Genomic DNA, 16,669 nt, shown 5'->3' on the forward strand with positions numbered 1-16,669 from the left:
CATGGGTGATTATTGTTTTCCAGTGCATGGAACGGGGAATTTGGTCGTTTTCCTATGCTTTCAGGATATTGGTAATGAAGCCAATCAAAGGGTAAAAAAGTTTTGTTGTAAGAGGGACAGGACGAAAAAAACACATACTTATACAACACAAACTTTCAAAAGGATTGGGATTTTACTGTGGACAAGAAGTTACAGTGCACAGAGTTTATATGAAAAACATGTTGAATGTTGCATGTTTTTAGCAGACCAGTTCTGTATGATGGCCCGATGATGAAGCATGACACTGACTAGGTCGGTGTGTGAGGGCTTTCTTACTCAAATAGAGTGACTGTGATCCCACTCAACCAGAGTGACTGTGATCAATACTATCCACTTATCCTTTTGCTCCACATTTCTGGTAGTCGTGTACTTGACCAGATTAGACCTCTCTTCTTTTGTTGTTTGACATTTAACCGGGGACTAAGAGAGTGTCTTTGAATTTCCCTATCTCTCTCCTTGTTGATATATATCATAGCAGCGCACAGCTGTGAGAGTTTGCTTTTATCACGAGCAAGACAACAATAGTTTCCTTTTGTTGCTTGTTCTTTTAACCTACATCTCACTATGGCGAACCTGGGTCTGACATACTCTGAGGCTGAAATTGAGGAGTTGATGTCAGATGCTGCAGTTTTTGCAGACCCTCACATATCACAGGCAATAGCCAACACGGCTGAATGGGACAGTCTGTCAGAAAAAAAGAAAGAGCACATACGTACTGTCCTTCATGGTACTATCATGAAAGGCTATTTAACAACCAACACAGCACCAAAAGGCCTTTTGGTGACCAATGCCCCACGCATCTTTTTGAATGATGCTGCCTTCCATAAGGACTGGGCCGCAATCGCATGGCACTGCACACGCGATTGGATGGTTTTAATAATCAAAACAGCCTTAAGACTTTCGGAATCCATTATGATAGAAATCAGGGAAACAGAGTCTCACTTCAAAGCCACTATTACAGGCTACAAAAAACGCGTTTTTATCTCCTTCACTACAAGCAGTAGTTTTTAACCACCTCTAGCACTTCACCTCCTAGCCAGTACTTATATCCCTAAGGGCTACTTGGAAGGTGCATAAGTTCTCTGTTATTGTGTGCACACATAGGTTTGCCACCATCTTAGGAGCACTATGATAAGTCTATGCTGGCATATACTAATTGTATGTTTGTCTATATTTGTTTGTCTGTATGTTTTTTCTTACAGGTGCTGATACACCCATAATTTGGGTTTTTTTGGATTGAGCAAATTGCTCTCCCAATTTTTTAAGCACTTTTTTCACTTTTCCTTTTCACTTTCACGCCCCCAGGTCAGGGTGGACTATTAGAGTGTCCACACCGCCGGGGTTATAGTCCTGAAGAATGCCATGGTGAATATATACCACACTGAAGGCAGAAACATGTTGACTGATTTTAATAAATTTGTGGTATTTAGCTGAATTTAACAAAATCCTAATAACCTTGGCTTTTAAATTCAGACACATATACCACTTACACGTGTCTTAGGGATCACTCATTAAAGTTTTTTTGATACCCTGTTAGTCACTTTTAATTTGAAAAATCTTCACAACACTTCCTCCCCACACAACCAGCTCCGCAGTCTTCCTGGCGTCGTAGCACACCGAAGAGACACTCGGTCTCTTCGGTGGGGCCCGATGATGAAGCATGACACTGACTAGGTCGGTGTGTGAGGGCTTTCTTACTCAAATAGAGTGACTGTGATCCCACTCAACCAGAGTGACTGTGATCATTTTAGGGTTAGACATAGGTATACTATATCTAAAGCAAAGGGTGATTACACCACCTTGCCCCAGCTGTCAAGCAGCCAGTTGTGTCAGATTTGGATGGCCAGCCAGGGGTGGCATAATACATGCTGCAGCCCCTGGTAGGCCCTGGGTACACCTATGCCCTGGGTACCTAGGGTACACTGTACAGGGACTGATAAGGTGGCTCAGTATCCAATTTAGATATGTACCTAAGGTACATGGAATCCATTTTACAGAGAGAGCAGTGGGCCTGAGGTCCTGAACAGCAGGGCCTCAGGTCAACTAAGTCAGAAAACCAGCAAAACACCAGGCAAAAAGTTGGGGGCAACCATAGTCAGGGGTCAACCTTCCTACAGAGGTATTGATTTGTACAATAAATCGATATTTCATGATTAACTTGCATGAGAGTTGTAATATATAGGCACACACACTTAGATACCATCTAGGAAAAATATAGGTCAACTGGATTCTTAATAAATTGGAATTTGTCTTTTATAAATTCTAGTGCTATTGCGAGGCCTTTTGTCTGCAGGGTTCAGTATTTGTATATTCCTTCAATGAACATCTGGGGGCGGAGGAGGAGGTTTGCTAAAGTGTTCAGGGCCCGCTTTTCTTATCTAGACTATGCTTCTACTGGGACAGCTCTAGCATTTCTCAGATTGTATTCTACACTTTTAACGGGACAGTTCCAGCACGTTGCATATATTCCACACTTTTAAAGTGACAGTTACAGCACTTTGCATATATTCGACTCTTTTAATGAGACAGTACCAGCACTATGCATGAAGTCCGCACTTTTAGTGGGACAGTGCCAGCACTTCTCAGATTATATACTACACTTTTAGTGAGATAGTATCAGCACTTCTCAGCATGAGTACGTGTCTTGCTTCTGCCTCCGGCTCCTTTGCAACTAGAGCACATTTGTACACTTTCCTTGCTCCCCCAATCTCACCCACCCCATCTGTCTCCTACTTCTCTACTTCCCTCCGAGTACAGTGCTATCTCTTTCACTATCCCCTCTATGCTCACCGTAGTATGAGGAAGACCTTGAGCACCTCGCGTGTCTCTCCGTGGATGAGGATGGATGCTCGTGAATCCTCTGTGGGATACCTAGCGGACTCTGTGATGCCATGGACGTTGACCGGCAACAGCAACGGCTTCTACAGCAACAAGCATTGGCAATGCAATAGGTCTCGCATTTAAGTCAAAGCCATTTGCTTTGCTATATAATACCATTAGCAAAGGAAATGGCTTTAACTTAATCAAAGGCAAGACCTATTGCATTTTCAATGCTTGTTTTTACAAGTCTCTAAGTGATCTGTTTTACAGTTTAATTTGCTATATTAAAAATTAGATGAGAACTCTAAGAAAGGAGTGCAATAATATAATGAGTGAGTGCTACCAGACTCGGAGAGCACTGTGAAATACAAACCATCTCTAGTCACTGGTCAGGAAAGACTTGTTTTTTAAACATTTTATTTTAGGAATTGCATTTATTTAAAAAAACATATTACAAGGTGCTTTACATTAAATGAATCTAAAATAGTCATGCAATATTTCAGCTGAAGATAAGCAGTGTACTAAAAACATACAACAGTCACTCCGTTTGAAGGTTACAGATTTTCTACAGGTTCCTTGAACATCATTTATCTACCTTAATGCGCATTCATAGTCACAAGCTTCTAAAACATAATGAAAACGCAAACCAAACAGAAAGTTTACTTACAATGAGAGCACAGTTATGTTGAAAGTGGCTTCGCCAAAGTATGGAATTGCACTTAATTCATTGTAATTCATTTTTCTAAAAGAAATGAAAAATGAAAAGAAAATTGTTACTCGCAATGGAGTGGAATTTCTATGGGATGATCAAGGAAATTGCAATATTGCCATAAACAACTGAAACTGAGTTTTGTTACTGTGCAACATAAAACAGGGCCTAGAAAAACAATAATATTAAAAGGTAGAGGATTACAAGAAAGAGACAGACAAGTAAAATGTTAGTTAAACGTAGTTTGTCGCCTAGTAAAACTATGAAACAGACAATTTATAAGCATTTGTACTACAATATGCAAGTCAAGTTTAATACTGACAGACTAAATAAATGAACTTAAAAATTCAACTTTGTTGGCAGCACAAAATAAAAGTTGATGAGCAACATTTTGACAGGATATTAAGCATTATTCAGAGACAGGAGTACTACTACCTACTGTTGGAAATGGGATCCCCGGCTGGCCAGGGCTTTCGCCAAAGTCAGTCAGAGACCACCACCCCCAAGTCAGGGCAAGGGAGTTACACGCCAAGATAACCCCTACTCACCCTCTAGGTAACGTGGCGCGAGCAGCAAGGCTAAACTTGGAGGCGATGTAGGCTAAGTATTTGCGCACGCACCCCAGCAACAACAACCAAAGGCCCACCACAAAGGAAACTCCACACAAGGTTTATATAAAAATAGCCTTTGTATTACACCAAAACACATTAAATAAAACACACTTTACAATGTGCCAGAGGCACGGGCAGAATTTACAAGGGATATGTACAAGACAGGGCCACCTGGACCACTGTCAGGAATCAGAAGTAGCACTTTCAGAAATAGCACTTAGTACATAGAATATAGCACAAAATAGCACACAACCAGTAATTACTGGTAACCAGGATCTCACTAGCACCACCTGTACTAGGGAGAAAACAACCACCTATGTATCACAATACCTGTAGGGGTGTAAGAGGAAAACACATGATGCAATGCATAACATTCATTCAGAGGTGTAAAGGCACATGACGCATAAACAATACATTCAGAGGTGTAAAGGCACATGACGCATAAACAATACATTCAGAGGTGCAGCAATAACATTGCGCAAAACTTAGATCAGTCACCACCTGTGACAGTCCCTGTGTCCCAATGTCAGGGCCTAAACGTAGCAGTTGCCCACAAAGTGCTGGGCAACTGGTTCAGGGAAAGTTAGGGCAACGTTGGAGCCTCTCTGGGCTCAAGAACCACCACTGTGGCACTGTGGGGCCTCACTGGGCTCCAGACAAGAAATGGCGCCCTGAGCCTCTCTCAGGCGCTTCTTTCCAGAACTACTGCCCCAGAGCCTCTCTGGGCTCCACGAACAAAAATGGCCCCCAGGAGCCTCTCTGGGCTCCTCAACAATAATGCGGGCGTCAGGGCCCCTCACGGGGGACCCTCGAACACTTGGGGCCGCTTGGAGTCCCCCCTCTGGGGACTCAGGACGAGAAATGCCCCCTAAGAGCCTCTCTGGCTCTAGACACAAGGGTGCGAGGTCGCGCTGCTGAGGGGGGAAGGGGGGGGGGGGGGGGGGGGCGGACACCGACAACGTGTCCCGGCGCCCCTCCCCTCGCTTCTTGGCAACACTCACCGGCTCGGGCTGCAGTGCGGCTCCTCTCGTCCCGGGGCTCTCCTCTTCACTCGGGGAGCCTCGGGGACCCGGCCGGCAGCTTCTCTCTCCCCGGCTCGTCGGAGGAGGCGGGACTTCCGGTCGGCCTTTCCTGGGCCGCGCTGCGATTGGCCGGGCCGCTTTACCACTTCCGGGTCGCCGCGGGCAGCGCGGCGGCCCGCTTCCTAGGCAGGCAGGCGGCTTCCCAGGATCCGAGGAGTGGGCTCCCTCGTGAATCCACAACAACGGGCACAACGAAGCGGCAATGAGCGGGGTGGCACCCGCGCCGCCAAATCGCCACACGGGGCAATTTGATGCCGGGTGGGCACCGGCTGTGCACACGCAGCGCTAGAAACGAAGGGTAGGCGCTCCCAAGCGCCTACAGGACAAAACACAGCGCTCACAGCGCTATGGCCAAAATCAAGCGCTTTCAAGCGCTAGGCAGGCGATTTCAGCGCTCCACAGCGCTAAAGGGCAGAGAGCAGCGCTCTCAGGCTGCAGGCAAGGAGTCCTCAGTGCTCCCCAGCACTGGAGGACAGGACAAGGCTCCAGCAGGGGCTGGAGGCAGGCAGGGGGGGCAAGGCTGGGCCAGAGCCAGCACACTGGGTCTCCAGGCAGGGAGACACCCCAAGTGGCGGTCCTCCTGGCCCCAGCAGCAGCAACAGCCCCCTCTGGCAGGATCCAAAAGCAGAACAACATCTGTGGGGACACAGCCCCATTTTTATACAGTGCATTCCTTTGTTCAAGGGTGCAGAGTGGGGGCGGAACCAGTCGCAGCTGGTTCTTGAGTACTCTGTTTACCTCAACCACCCTCTCTATTCACTGGCAGGGCTTGGGTCATTAGACACACCACAGGGGGGCGGAGCCAGCATTGTGTGGGGAAAACCCAGCCCATCCAGGACACAGGTACACTCCTCCCACACATCACTCATGCTAATCTCCCACTCACCACCGGGCAGACCCATCCAGACTTCCTGGAGCCTGGCATGCCAGCCAGCTCCAGCCAATCACACGCCAGCACCCTCACAGCACACGTACAGCCATGTCTAGAAATGGCGCTTCGCTACTAGACACATACATGCTGCATACACCATCTCGCAGCATTCACTCTCACGAGTTCACACATACCAGACTCAAGCCTGTACACCCCACGCATCAGGAACTACCAGGGACACATACATTCCCCATGCATTCCTATGGGCGGGCAGGCCTAGCTCAGCACATGCACTCAGAGTGCGCCCGCACTTTCCACTGGGACACAGTGAAAGTGCGCAGAATCCAAAAAATCACCATTGCCAGGTCACCATTTCACGCAAAAAGTCTAGGGGTGAACCTGCCCTAAGGGCCAAAGTCCAACATAACCCCCTTCCAGCCAAAACGCAGGGGAGACCAATCACCACCGTGATGGACTTCCCTGCTTGGGGCGATAGAACACGGACGCAGGCCCGCAACTGCAGGGACACCCTCCTGTTCTACGCCACGGTGAACCCATGGGATTCCTTCTAAACACACTGTCTGGACCAACTGGGCTACCCCACTGGTACTCCCAAGTTGTCCGCGGCCAGGACCAGGCCCTGGGCCACCCAGGTGCCACTGGTCCATGCCAATTCGCAGAGCGGGGGGTAGTAACCCCTGGCACATAGGAGCCATTCTCCACTCTTCCTGTCTGCAAGACAGGACTAGACTGCCACTGGTTCTCCAGCCTAAGGCCTACAACCTCAGGCGGACCAGGAGTCTCAGGGAAGGCTCTCCTCCCCTTACCTCTTCTTCTAGGGTTCCTCCTCCCTCTGCGAGGGGTACCCCTAGAACTCCATTCCAACCCAGGACTTATCCACTCAGGTTGCACCGGGGTCAGAGGTGGGCTCTCCCACTGGTCCCGGGGCTCTCCTCTCCACTCGGGGAGCCTCGGGGATCCGGCCGGCAGCTTCTCTCTTCCCGGCTCGGTAATGGAGGCGGGACTTCCGGTCGGCCTCTCCTGGGCCGCGCTAGGATTGGACGGACTTCCAACCACTTCCGGGTCGCCGCGGGCAGCGCGGCGGCTCGCTTCTTAGGCAGGCAGGCGGGCTCCTATGATCCGAGGAGTGGGCTCCCTCGTGAATCAAAACAAAACGGGCAAAATAAAGCGGCAATGAGCGGGGTGGCACCCGCGCCGCCAAATCACCACACGGGGCGATCAGATGCCGGGTGGGCACCGGCTGTGCACACCCAGCGCTAGCAGCGCTAGCAACGAAGGGCAGGCGCTCCCAAGCGCCTCCAGGACAAAATACAGCGCTCACAGTGCTAGGGGCAAAATCAAGCGCTTTCCAAGCGCTAGGCAGGCGATTTCAGCGCTCCCAGCGCTGAAGGGCAGAGAGCAGCGCTCTCAGGCTGCAGGCAAGGAGTCCTCAGTGCTCCCCAGCACTGGAGGACAGGACAAGGCTCCAGCAGGGGCTGGAGGCAGGCAGGGGGGGCAAGGCTGGGCCAGAGCCAGCACACTGGGTCTCCAGGCAGGGAGACACCCCAAGTGGCGGTCCTCCTGGCCCCAGCAGCAGCAACAGCCCCCTCTGGCAGGATCCAAAAGCAGAACAACATCTGTGGGGACACAGCCCCATTTTTATACAGTGCATTCCTTTGTTCAAGGGTGCAGAGTGGGGGCGGAACCAGTCGCAGCTGGTTCTTGAGTACTCTGTTTACCTCAACCACCCTCTCTATTCACTGGCAGGGCTTGGGTCATTAGACACACCACAGGGGGGCGGAGCCAGCATTGTGTGGGGAAAACCCAGCCCATCCAGGACACAGGTACACTCCTCCCACACATCACTCATGCTAATCTCCCACTCACCACCGGGCAGACCCATCCAGACTTCCTGGAGCCTGGCATGCCAGCCAGCTCCAGCCAATCACACGCCAGCACCCTCACAGCACACGTACAGCCATGTCTAGAAATGGCGCTTCGCTACTAGACACATACATGCTGCATACACCATCTCGCAGCATTCACTCTCACGAGTTCACACATACCAGACTCAAGCCTGTACACCCCACGCATCAGGAACTACCAGGGACACATACATTCCCCATGCATTCCTATGGGCGGGCAGGTCTAGCTCAGCACATGCACTCAGAGTGCGCCCGCACTTTCCACTGGGACACAGTGAAAGTGCGCAGAATCCAAAAAATCACCATTGCCAGGTCACCATTTCACGCAAAAAGTCTAGGGGTGAACCTGCCCTAAGGGCCAAAGTCCAACACCTACAAAAAAGTATTTGTTAAATGTTATCGTCCACAGTTGCAGGCAACGTCTTTTACACATCCATCATTGTCCAAAGCTTGTCACTACCACCCCTGTGTGCATGAATCACTTCAACTCACACAACAATGTTGTTCCTATCCATGCTACACTTCTAAGTCTGTCTTCTCTCTCTTTTTCATAGGGTGAGTTGGAGGAAAACACCGGGACAGGGTTAGGAAGAAAATATGCTGAAATGTTCCACTGGCACAAAGAAGTGGCAGATACGGAATGCTTCTAGAAAAGAAAATAATGGAAGTTCTTGCTCGTGAATAAAGTATTCTGACTGACTGGTGTTGATGAAACCGCACGGCATGCACAATTTTGAGAAATATTAAGTATGAAGAATATTGTTCATATGCGCTTCACTGGTCAACGTCCATTTATTGGATGGGCCAGGCGGGGGCCCGGGCTGCTGCACAATGTCGGGGCGGGCGGGGGTCGGGGAAGCCTGTTGCACCCGGACAAGGTTGGGACAGGCTGCTAGTATTTTATATAAAAACAAAAATTAACAATTGAAGCCGCCATTAGTGTGGTATCTTGGCACTCAACTCTCTGGGACAATAGGTACATACATGTTTGATTGGCGAGTTGTGGGCCTATACTACACTCTATGTGAGAATAAATGGCCGGAAATTCCAATTACAAGAATAAATGCGTTGGCAAAATTCCACCAATTCCGCCGGTGGTACTGAATATTTCGCCCACTCCTACTTATGATGTGTGGGGTCCTGACAAATGGCCAGGGTGTATGTAAACACATTTTATTGGCATTTAGCAATACAAGTCCACACAATATAAAAGGGGCAACAACTACTGCTCAAACATATAGCAGAGTTAATCAACAACAGGCAAATATAGCACCTCCCATGCCTTCCCGACACTTTTGCCCAAATATTGATGTAAAAACTCAGATAGTTGGCCATAAACCGTACCCCACCTAACTCTAACAACACACGGCAGCTGGAATAAGGACCACACAGTTGAAAGTACAAATACATACAAGAGCACAGGATAAGCTCGGTCTAGTTAACAGCTATAGCATCACACACCATGGGAACCATCGTCGGGGCCAACAGGCTACACCGACATAATGTACCACCCCTACTGTGCACATCAGCACCTCAGACTCCATTAAGGCATTCCCCGTTTACTGCTAAGACCCCATCTGGAACAGTGGCAGTGTCAAACCTTACTCCCCAAACCGAGACAGATTAGTCATCTGACGCACAATCATCTCCCTGAAGCTCTTCTAGGAGACCCTTTCAGACTCTAGCTACTTCCATAGACCCCATGATCCCTCTTCGCCTGTCTTAGCAGCGTAACACTCTTATAACCCATCCAGGGAATCAGTCCCTTGGTCCACCCTTCAATTGAAAAGCTTGCCGCTGCCTTCCAGTTGCAGATGATCTGCCGATTTGCAAGGATTAGACCCAAGTCCAGTAACCCGGTTATCACCTTGTATTTAGCAGGGTGCAGGAATCATCCCAAAAGACACATCAGTGGTGAAAAGTTCATATTCCGGCCTGTGGCCCATTTAAAACCTCAACTACAGCCACCCAATATGCCGGCAGCTGGGGGCAATCCCAAACCAAATGCAACAGGTCTGCCCCAAACAGCGTACACATGGGGCATGTAGCCAGAGTCGTTAGGAAAAAACAATTAATACATTCCGGCGTGTAGTATACCCATTGGAGGATATATAAATGAAATGTGCATTCTTGAAAATTTTTGGAATTTGCTCCTAGATTTTTTCCCAGGCTCCCCCTTCGATACGAGGCGCAAGTTCCACTACCCATGTGTCCCTTAAAGCTTCCAATGGGGTCTTCATGTTAGACCTCAGACCACGATAAAGCTTTGATACCAGTCTATTTGCCCACTCCCCCTCACCTCCTGAGTAAATGCAAAGCAAATAGCAACATAGGTGTAGTGTAGGTTCTACCAATTCACCCGGCCAGCAGCGTCTTATAGCCGACACCAACGCACCATATAGGAGAAAGTGTCCCGGTGGTACGTTAACATCAGTTTGCAGTTAAGGGAACATCAGCTGGACTCCAGCTCAGAATAAAACCTCCAGTCGTGTCACATCCGTCTTTACTCACATGAGAGACTGTGGCGATGATGGGGTGAGAGATGGAATAATACCCACTTCAGGCGTATGTCCAGCGAGTAATGGGTGAACCTTAGTCTTCTGTTGCCAGCGAGTCCAACAGCACCTGGTCACTCTCCAGATATGCGCTTGAGACCCCCTCACTAGTTTTGGGCTCTAGTAGTACTTAGGCCCCCACTGCCCCTGGGGCCCTCCAGTAGCATCTAGAATCTGCTCCCCACCCCCACAGTAAGCCAGTACACTACCCATTGGATCTGCACCACCAGGTAGCATGATTCCATGTCAGGGACCGTCAGACCCCACTCGTCACTGGCCGTAGCAGCTTGGCAAGCGCCACCATATGTCAGCCCTTGTAAATAAGGCCCATCAGCAGGGAGTCCAAATCCCCAAACATTGGCCTACATATAACAGGAAGGACCCCAAACAGATATAGGAGTGCAGCATTGCCACCATTTTAGCTAGCGTCACCCTTCCAACTACAGACCATGGCAGTCTTTCAAAAACCCACTTGCGAATCAAGCGAGGAAATTGACAGTCCTAGATTACCTTCCACTAGCTTCTCCATAGCTCAGAACACAGATACAGGGAGTAGTCCTTGTCCACATTCTCACACCCATTGTAGAGGAAAAGGAGCGAGCATATCATCTGCATCCAAGGTGATGTGGTGCACTTCACTGCTATATTTAGCGACGGCGTTAGGGGCTAAGGTGCTGGCCTATTCAGACGACACCCAGCTGCTTTTCACCTGGGCAAAGGGGGAAGATTCTGTGCTCCGGGCCCACCTTTGCCTGTCATCTATTTTTAAATGGATGGCAGAGGCTCAGCTCAAATGGAATGAGGGGAAATCAGAGATCTTACTCTTCGGCACATTTCCTCAAAATTTTAGAGAACAGCTCTGGCCCCCTGAGTTCTCATGTCCCACCTCTATTGGGCAGCCAACTAAGAATCTCGGGGTCTGGTTTGACGAAGATCTTTCTTTTGCGGACCACATAAAGAAGCTGGCCGGCGGCTGCTTCGCCTTATTGAAATCCTTTAGAAGCTTTTTTCCCCTCCTCCCCCGGCGGCAAGGCAAACTATTACCTGCGCATTGATCCTGTCGCGGCTGGATTACGCGAATGCCCTTTTCGCCGGTATTCCTGGCTACCGGCTGAGGAGGCTTCAGGTGGTGCAGAATACTGCTGCCAGACTTCTATCGGGCCTGTCATCTAGGGATAGTGTCCATCTTCAGCTGCGACTGTATCACTGGCTGCCCATGGCTGCCAGGGTGAAATTTAAGATATTGGTCATGGCCCATCGGGCGCTTCACGGGCAGGGCCCCATCTATCTTCAGAAGCGCGTCTCTTTCTACACGCCCACGCGCTCTTCATCTTTATTTCTGGCCCGGATCCCGCTCTTTAAGCGTCAGAGGATGGGGGTTGCTCCTTCTTAGTTAAAGCGGCAGTTGCCTGGAATGCCCTCCCGCTGGGTCTGTGCACCATCCAGGACCTTGACGTTTTTAAGAAAAAAATTGAAGACACAGTTGTTCAGGTAAATTCTCTGTCTATCCCTTTTTTTTTTGGTTCCGCGCCGGGACACTCATGAGTAGCTGAGCGCGTTATAAATTCTTTTAACATAACTGTTAGGTAACCGTCATATGAGCCCCCGGATCGTGTCGTGCTTGCCAACGGTTCTACCGCTATGGAAAATAGCAGTGGACATAACAGGCAACCCAGTCTAGTGACCTACTCAACACTATAGGCATTTGATATCACTCTCAGTTTTCACTTGTGCTGTTTGAGTACAGCAGCCTAGTCCACACTAACATCGGCGGCTCCTCCGCTGTGGCGGAGGAGCGTCGCCCACTGCCAGCAGCCAAAATAAAAATAAAAACTATAATAAACTCGTTTTTATTTTTACAGTTTTATTTTTCTCCATAGCATCAAGTCGGGGGGCATGGGGACGACAGGCAGAGGAGGAGTGGTAGGTGCACATTACAGGTTGGCCGGCCGTCTCAGGACAGCCAAACCGTCATGCGCACGGACGCTGTCTCCAACCAGACCTGCGCTGCTGGGTTGGAGATGGCAGGCACAGGCCCCAGTCTACCTGGGAACATAAATTCATAGCGCTCCAACCACTCCTGATGCTGCTCTCAGCATGAGGGCAGCGTCAGGATTGGGCGTATGGGGATTCTAGAAGCCTGTGCCTGCAGTGCACTGAGCCAGAGAGGAGCGACGGAGGAGTGTGTTACTTCTTTTTTGTTTGGTTGTCCATCGCCCCTGGTCCCCTCGCCACACCACTTAGCAAGGGCACCGGCCGCTATAAACCCCTGCCCCAGCCTCAATCACTTCATCACTGTATAGAGATATACCCAGTCTCAGCTGTCAAAAGCCTTTTCCACATCCACAGCCATCGCTGGTGCATCAGTGGATATTTTGGGGGTATCCAGTAAAATAGCCATCAGTTGTCTTACGTTCAAGGCAGCTTTGCGGCCTGGTATGAAACCTGTCTGTTCGCATGAATGAGGTGAGGCATATACAGTAACAATCGAGTCGCTAATATCCTATTCAACACTTTGTAGTCTACATTCAGCATCAACTGGGGTCTATATGCTCTGACATTATGCTGACTCAGTCCTGGTTTAAACAGAGGTACAATCAATGCCTCCTTAGCCGTAGGTGGTAAGGACCCCTCTCTCCAAGCCGTACTATAAACCTCCGTCATTTATGGTGCCAGGACCTTTATATAAGCAGCATAAAACGTGTTGGGCACCTTCCTCAAAGCAAATCCCTTGACTGCTGTTACAATTGCTGTGGTGTAATGTTGCCCCCAAAGTTCATCCGCTCCTCACCAATAAGGGACGGGAGCGGTAGGTGCTTCAGGTAATCCAGTTTCTCCTGTACACTGCTGAGCACTGGTCAGGCTTATAAGTCTGCATAGTATTGCCAAAATTAATAGCAACATCCCCAAAGACCCTGTTCCCCCTGCATAATGTTTCTCCAGTATAATAGAACCTCCTTTGGTGGGGTTAGCCACCCAAGCCCCATGTTTGTCCCGCTCCGCATGAGTCTTCACCATATATTCATTATAATAAAAACAGCATAGTCATTCTATCCTCTCCGCCAAATGCTTCTTTTCCCCAAGTAGCCTATTCTGTAAATCCAGACAACCCTGCCAGTCCTTCTACGTTGCTCGGACCACCTTCTCCTGGATATTGGCCTCAGACGCAAGAGGGCGACATACACCCCCCACCATCTTTGTTTCACAAACCTTAAGACTCTTATTCATACCAGTGCATAAAGAGGTTTAACAAAATCTCGCTTTCACACACCTGTCTTCACCAAATCTTAATGCATTTTTGACAGATTCCATCATCTGTGCAACTGCACCCACTGTGAAGATTATTACTAGGATATTGGCGTTCATTACTTGTTTTGGGCGATTTCAATTGTATTATGAGTTATGATTTGGACACAACTAGGAAAAACTCCTTTCAGAGAATGCGGAAAACTAGAGCGGCAATCTTGGATCTAGCATCTAATCATTTTCTTAAAGACTCCTGGAGATGTTTAAATCATAAACTTGCAGGGTATTCATATTACTCGGCCGCTCATAAATTATGCTCACGCATAGATATGATCTGGGTTTCAGATTCCATCCTCAACCTTAATAAATGCTCAATGGCCATTTACCCAAGGGTAACTTCAGATCATAATCCAATTTCTATTACTTTTGAGATTACAAACGAAGAATTTTCTCCACGCCTTTTCTCATTTCCAAGATATTTATTCACTGACAATGGATTTGTGAGTCAACTTAAAGAACATCTAATACAATTCATTGAACTATGGAGGAGCTTCTGCAGGCATTAAAAGATCTCTCTTCTGGCAAGGCAGCAGGGCCCGATTTTATACCTCTTGAAGTTTATAAATGCCTGAGGGAAGAAACGGCCCCTCTCTTGCTAGATCTATTTAATGGGGTTATCAATACAGGTATTATACCTGAATCCTGGACTAAAACTAATATTGTGGTCTTTCATAAAAAGGGCAAACCCAATGAGAGCCCGGGTTCCTATCGACCTATATCACTAATTAATAGCGATAATAAACTTTACCCTAAAATATTGGCCTCACGGATGGGTAGGATCATCGCGGGCCTCGTCTCTCCCTGGCAGCATGGTTTTATCCCTGGCAGAGGTACCACCGACCATATCAAAAGAGCTATAACTTTGTTTGACTTGCATGCACGGGGGGAGCGGGGGATCGCGATGATCCTCCTCGACGCAGAGAAGGCGTTCAACCGGGTTAGGTGGAGCTTTCTCTGGGAAGTATTGGTCGGCAAAGGATTTGGTCCCCGTTTTCTCCAGGGTATTAAGGCCATGTATCACAATCCAATAGCTAGCATCCAGTTAATGGGCGAGGCCTCCAACCCTATCCAGATTTCAAGAGGGACGAGACAAGGGTGTCCATGCTCACCCATCCTATTTGCACTTTATATCGATCCCTTGATTTGCCGCATTATGAGCAATATTAATATTAAACCAATTATCATCAATGGTCTTGAAACCAAAATTCTCGCATATGCGGACGACATAGCCGTCACCACTGTCGATCCAGCTAGTGCTATGAGAGAAATAGTCAATATCACCTCCGACTTTGGGAATGTCTCTGGATATAGACTTAATGTGGCAAAAACACAGATATTATGTTCAAACCAAACAGTTAAACTGGATGATAGATATGTGGATTCGGTAGTATATCTGGGAATTACAATTAATGCCCAGACACAGGAAATCATTAAAGATAACTTCTCACCACTACTGTTGAAAATGAAACAGGACCTAAAAAGAATCGATACTCTCCACTTATCAATTATAGGTAGGGCCAATGTCATTAAAATGGCAATGTTCCCAAAAATTCTATATAAGTTTAGGTCAATCCCCTTTAAAATAGACGATATTCTGATTAGGGAGATGGAGGCTATTTTTATGAACTTCCTTTGGCAATATGGCAAGGTGAGGAGATCAATTAAATGTATGTCTCTACCCCAGGAACAGGGTGGAATGGGTATACCTAACTTAAAATTATACCACTGGGCTTGTCTCCTCACTGATATGGCTATACTTTTCTTTCCTGCTGATACGATACAGTCCCAGTGTAGCATCCCATCCATATATCAGTTAGCATTAGGTAATGAGGCGTATGGTATACTGTTAAGGAACTATGATAAACGCTTTTTCAAATCCCCAGGCTACAAAATATTGGAAGATATTCGGGTGGTATGGCTAGCAATACAAAAGAACCAGAGCATTCCCAAGTTTAATAAACATACTCCTCTCTGGAAATCAGGGTTATTTCCGCACTTAAGCAGAGATGGTTCTTGGAGACACTGGGAAACGCAGGGAATCACTACATTGGGCCAAGTTATGGTAAAGAATGCTCTGAGGCCCCTCGAACTTCTAAAGACCCGATATTCACTTCAAGGCTCTCAAGAGTTTAAATATATACAATTGACCAACACAATTAAGTCCAAAAGACCTGCTATAGATATATCAAAAGAATGTATACTATTAGATTATATGAAGGGTGGCGGTCGCCGTATAAGGAAAATATATGCACTATTCTTGGGAACTCTGCCGGATGATATGCTTAAGACAGAGGCTACCTGGGCTGGGAAACTGAACGACCCCGATATCGACCTGGATAGAGCCATCCTTATGGATAAAAGGTTTTTACGTTCTTCAAACCTAAGAGCACAGCATTTTAAAACCCTATTTAATTTATATTATACACCGGCAAAACTGTATGACTGGGGTAAGAGAGCGGATAACAACTGTCCTAGATGTGGTAAGGGCCCTGCTGATCTGCTTCACATGTTTTGCAGCTGTGAGAAGCTAGGGCCAATTAAAAACGAAATTGCAAAGTTTTTAGAGGGGCTGCTAGCTGTCAGGATCGACCTATCCCCTACACTTTTAATATTCGGGTTTGACGCCAAACAGGGTTTAAGCATTGAGGCTGAGGCACTTGTGTTTTTAGCAATAGCTGTTTTTAGAATACTAATTGCTGCTGCATGGAAGGACTCTGATGCCCCAACCTTTCAGATGTGGATCTGTAGGCT

At 47.9% G+C, this 16,669-nt stretch overlaps 1 protein-coding gene across 1 annotated transcript in view; it reads right to left on the minus strand.

Annotated features, from left to right (window-relative positions):
• Positions 1-16,669, minus strand: part of LRIG2 (leucine rich repeats and immunoglobulin like domains 2) — a 412,722-nt gene that overhangs the window by 322,666 nt on the left and 73,387 nt on the right. The window contains exon 3 of the mRNA XM_078644436.1: positions 3,527-3,601. Within this exon, the coding sequence (XP_078500562.1) occupies positions 3,527-3,601 (75 nt within the window). The remainder of the gene's footprint in view (positions 1-3,526; positions 3,602-16,669) is intronic.

Source organism: Lissotriton helveticus, chromosome 5_1 (genome assembly GCF_964261635.1).
Source record: "Lissotriton helveticus chromosome 5_1, aLisHel1.1, whole genome shotgun sequence".
NCBI lineage: Eukaryota > Metazoa > Chordata > Amphibia > Caudata > Salamandridae > Lissotriton > Lissotriton helveticus.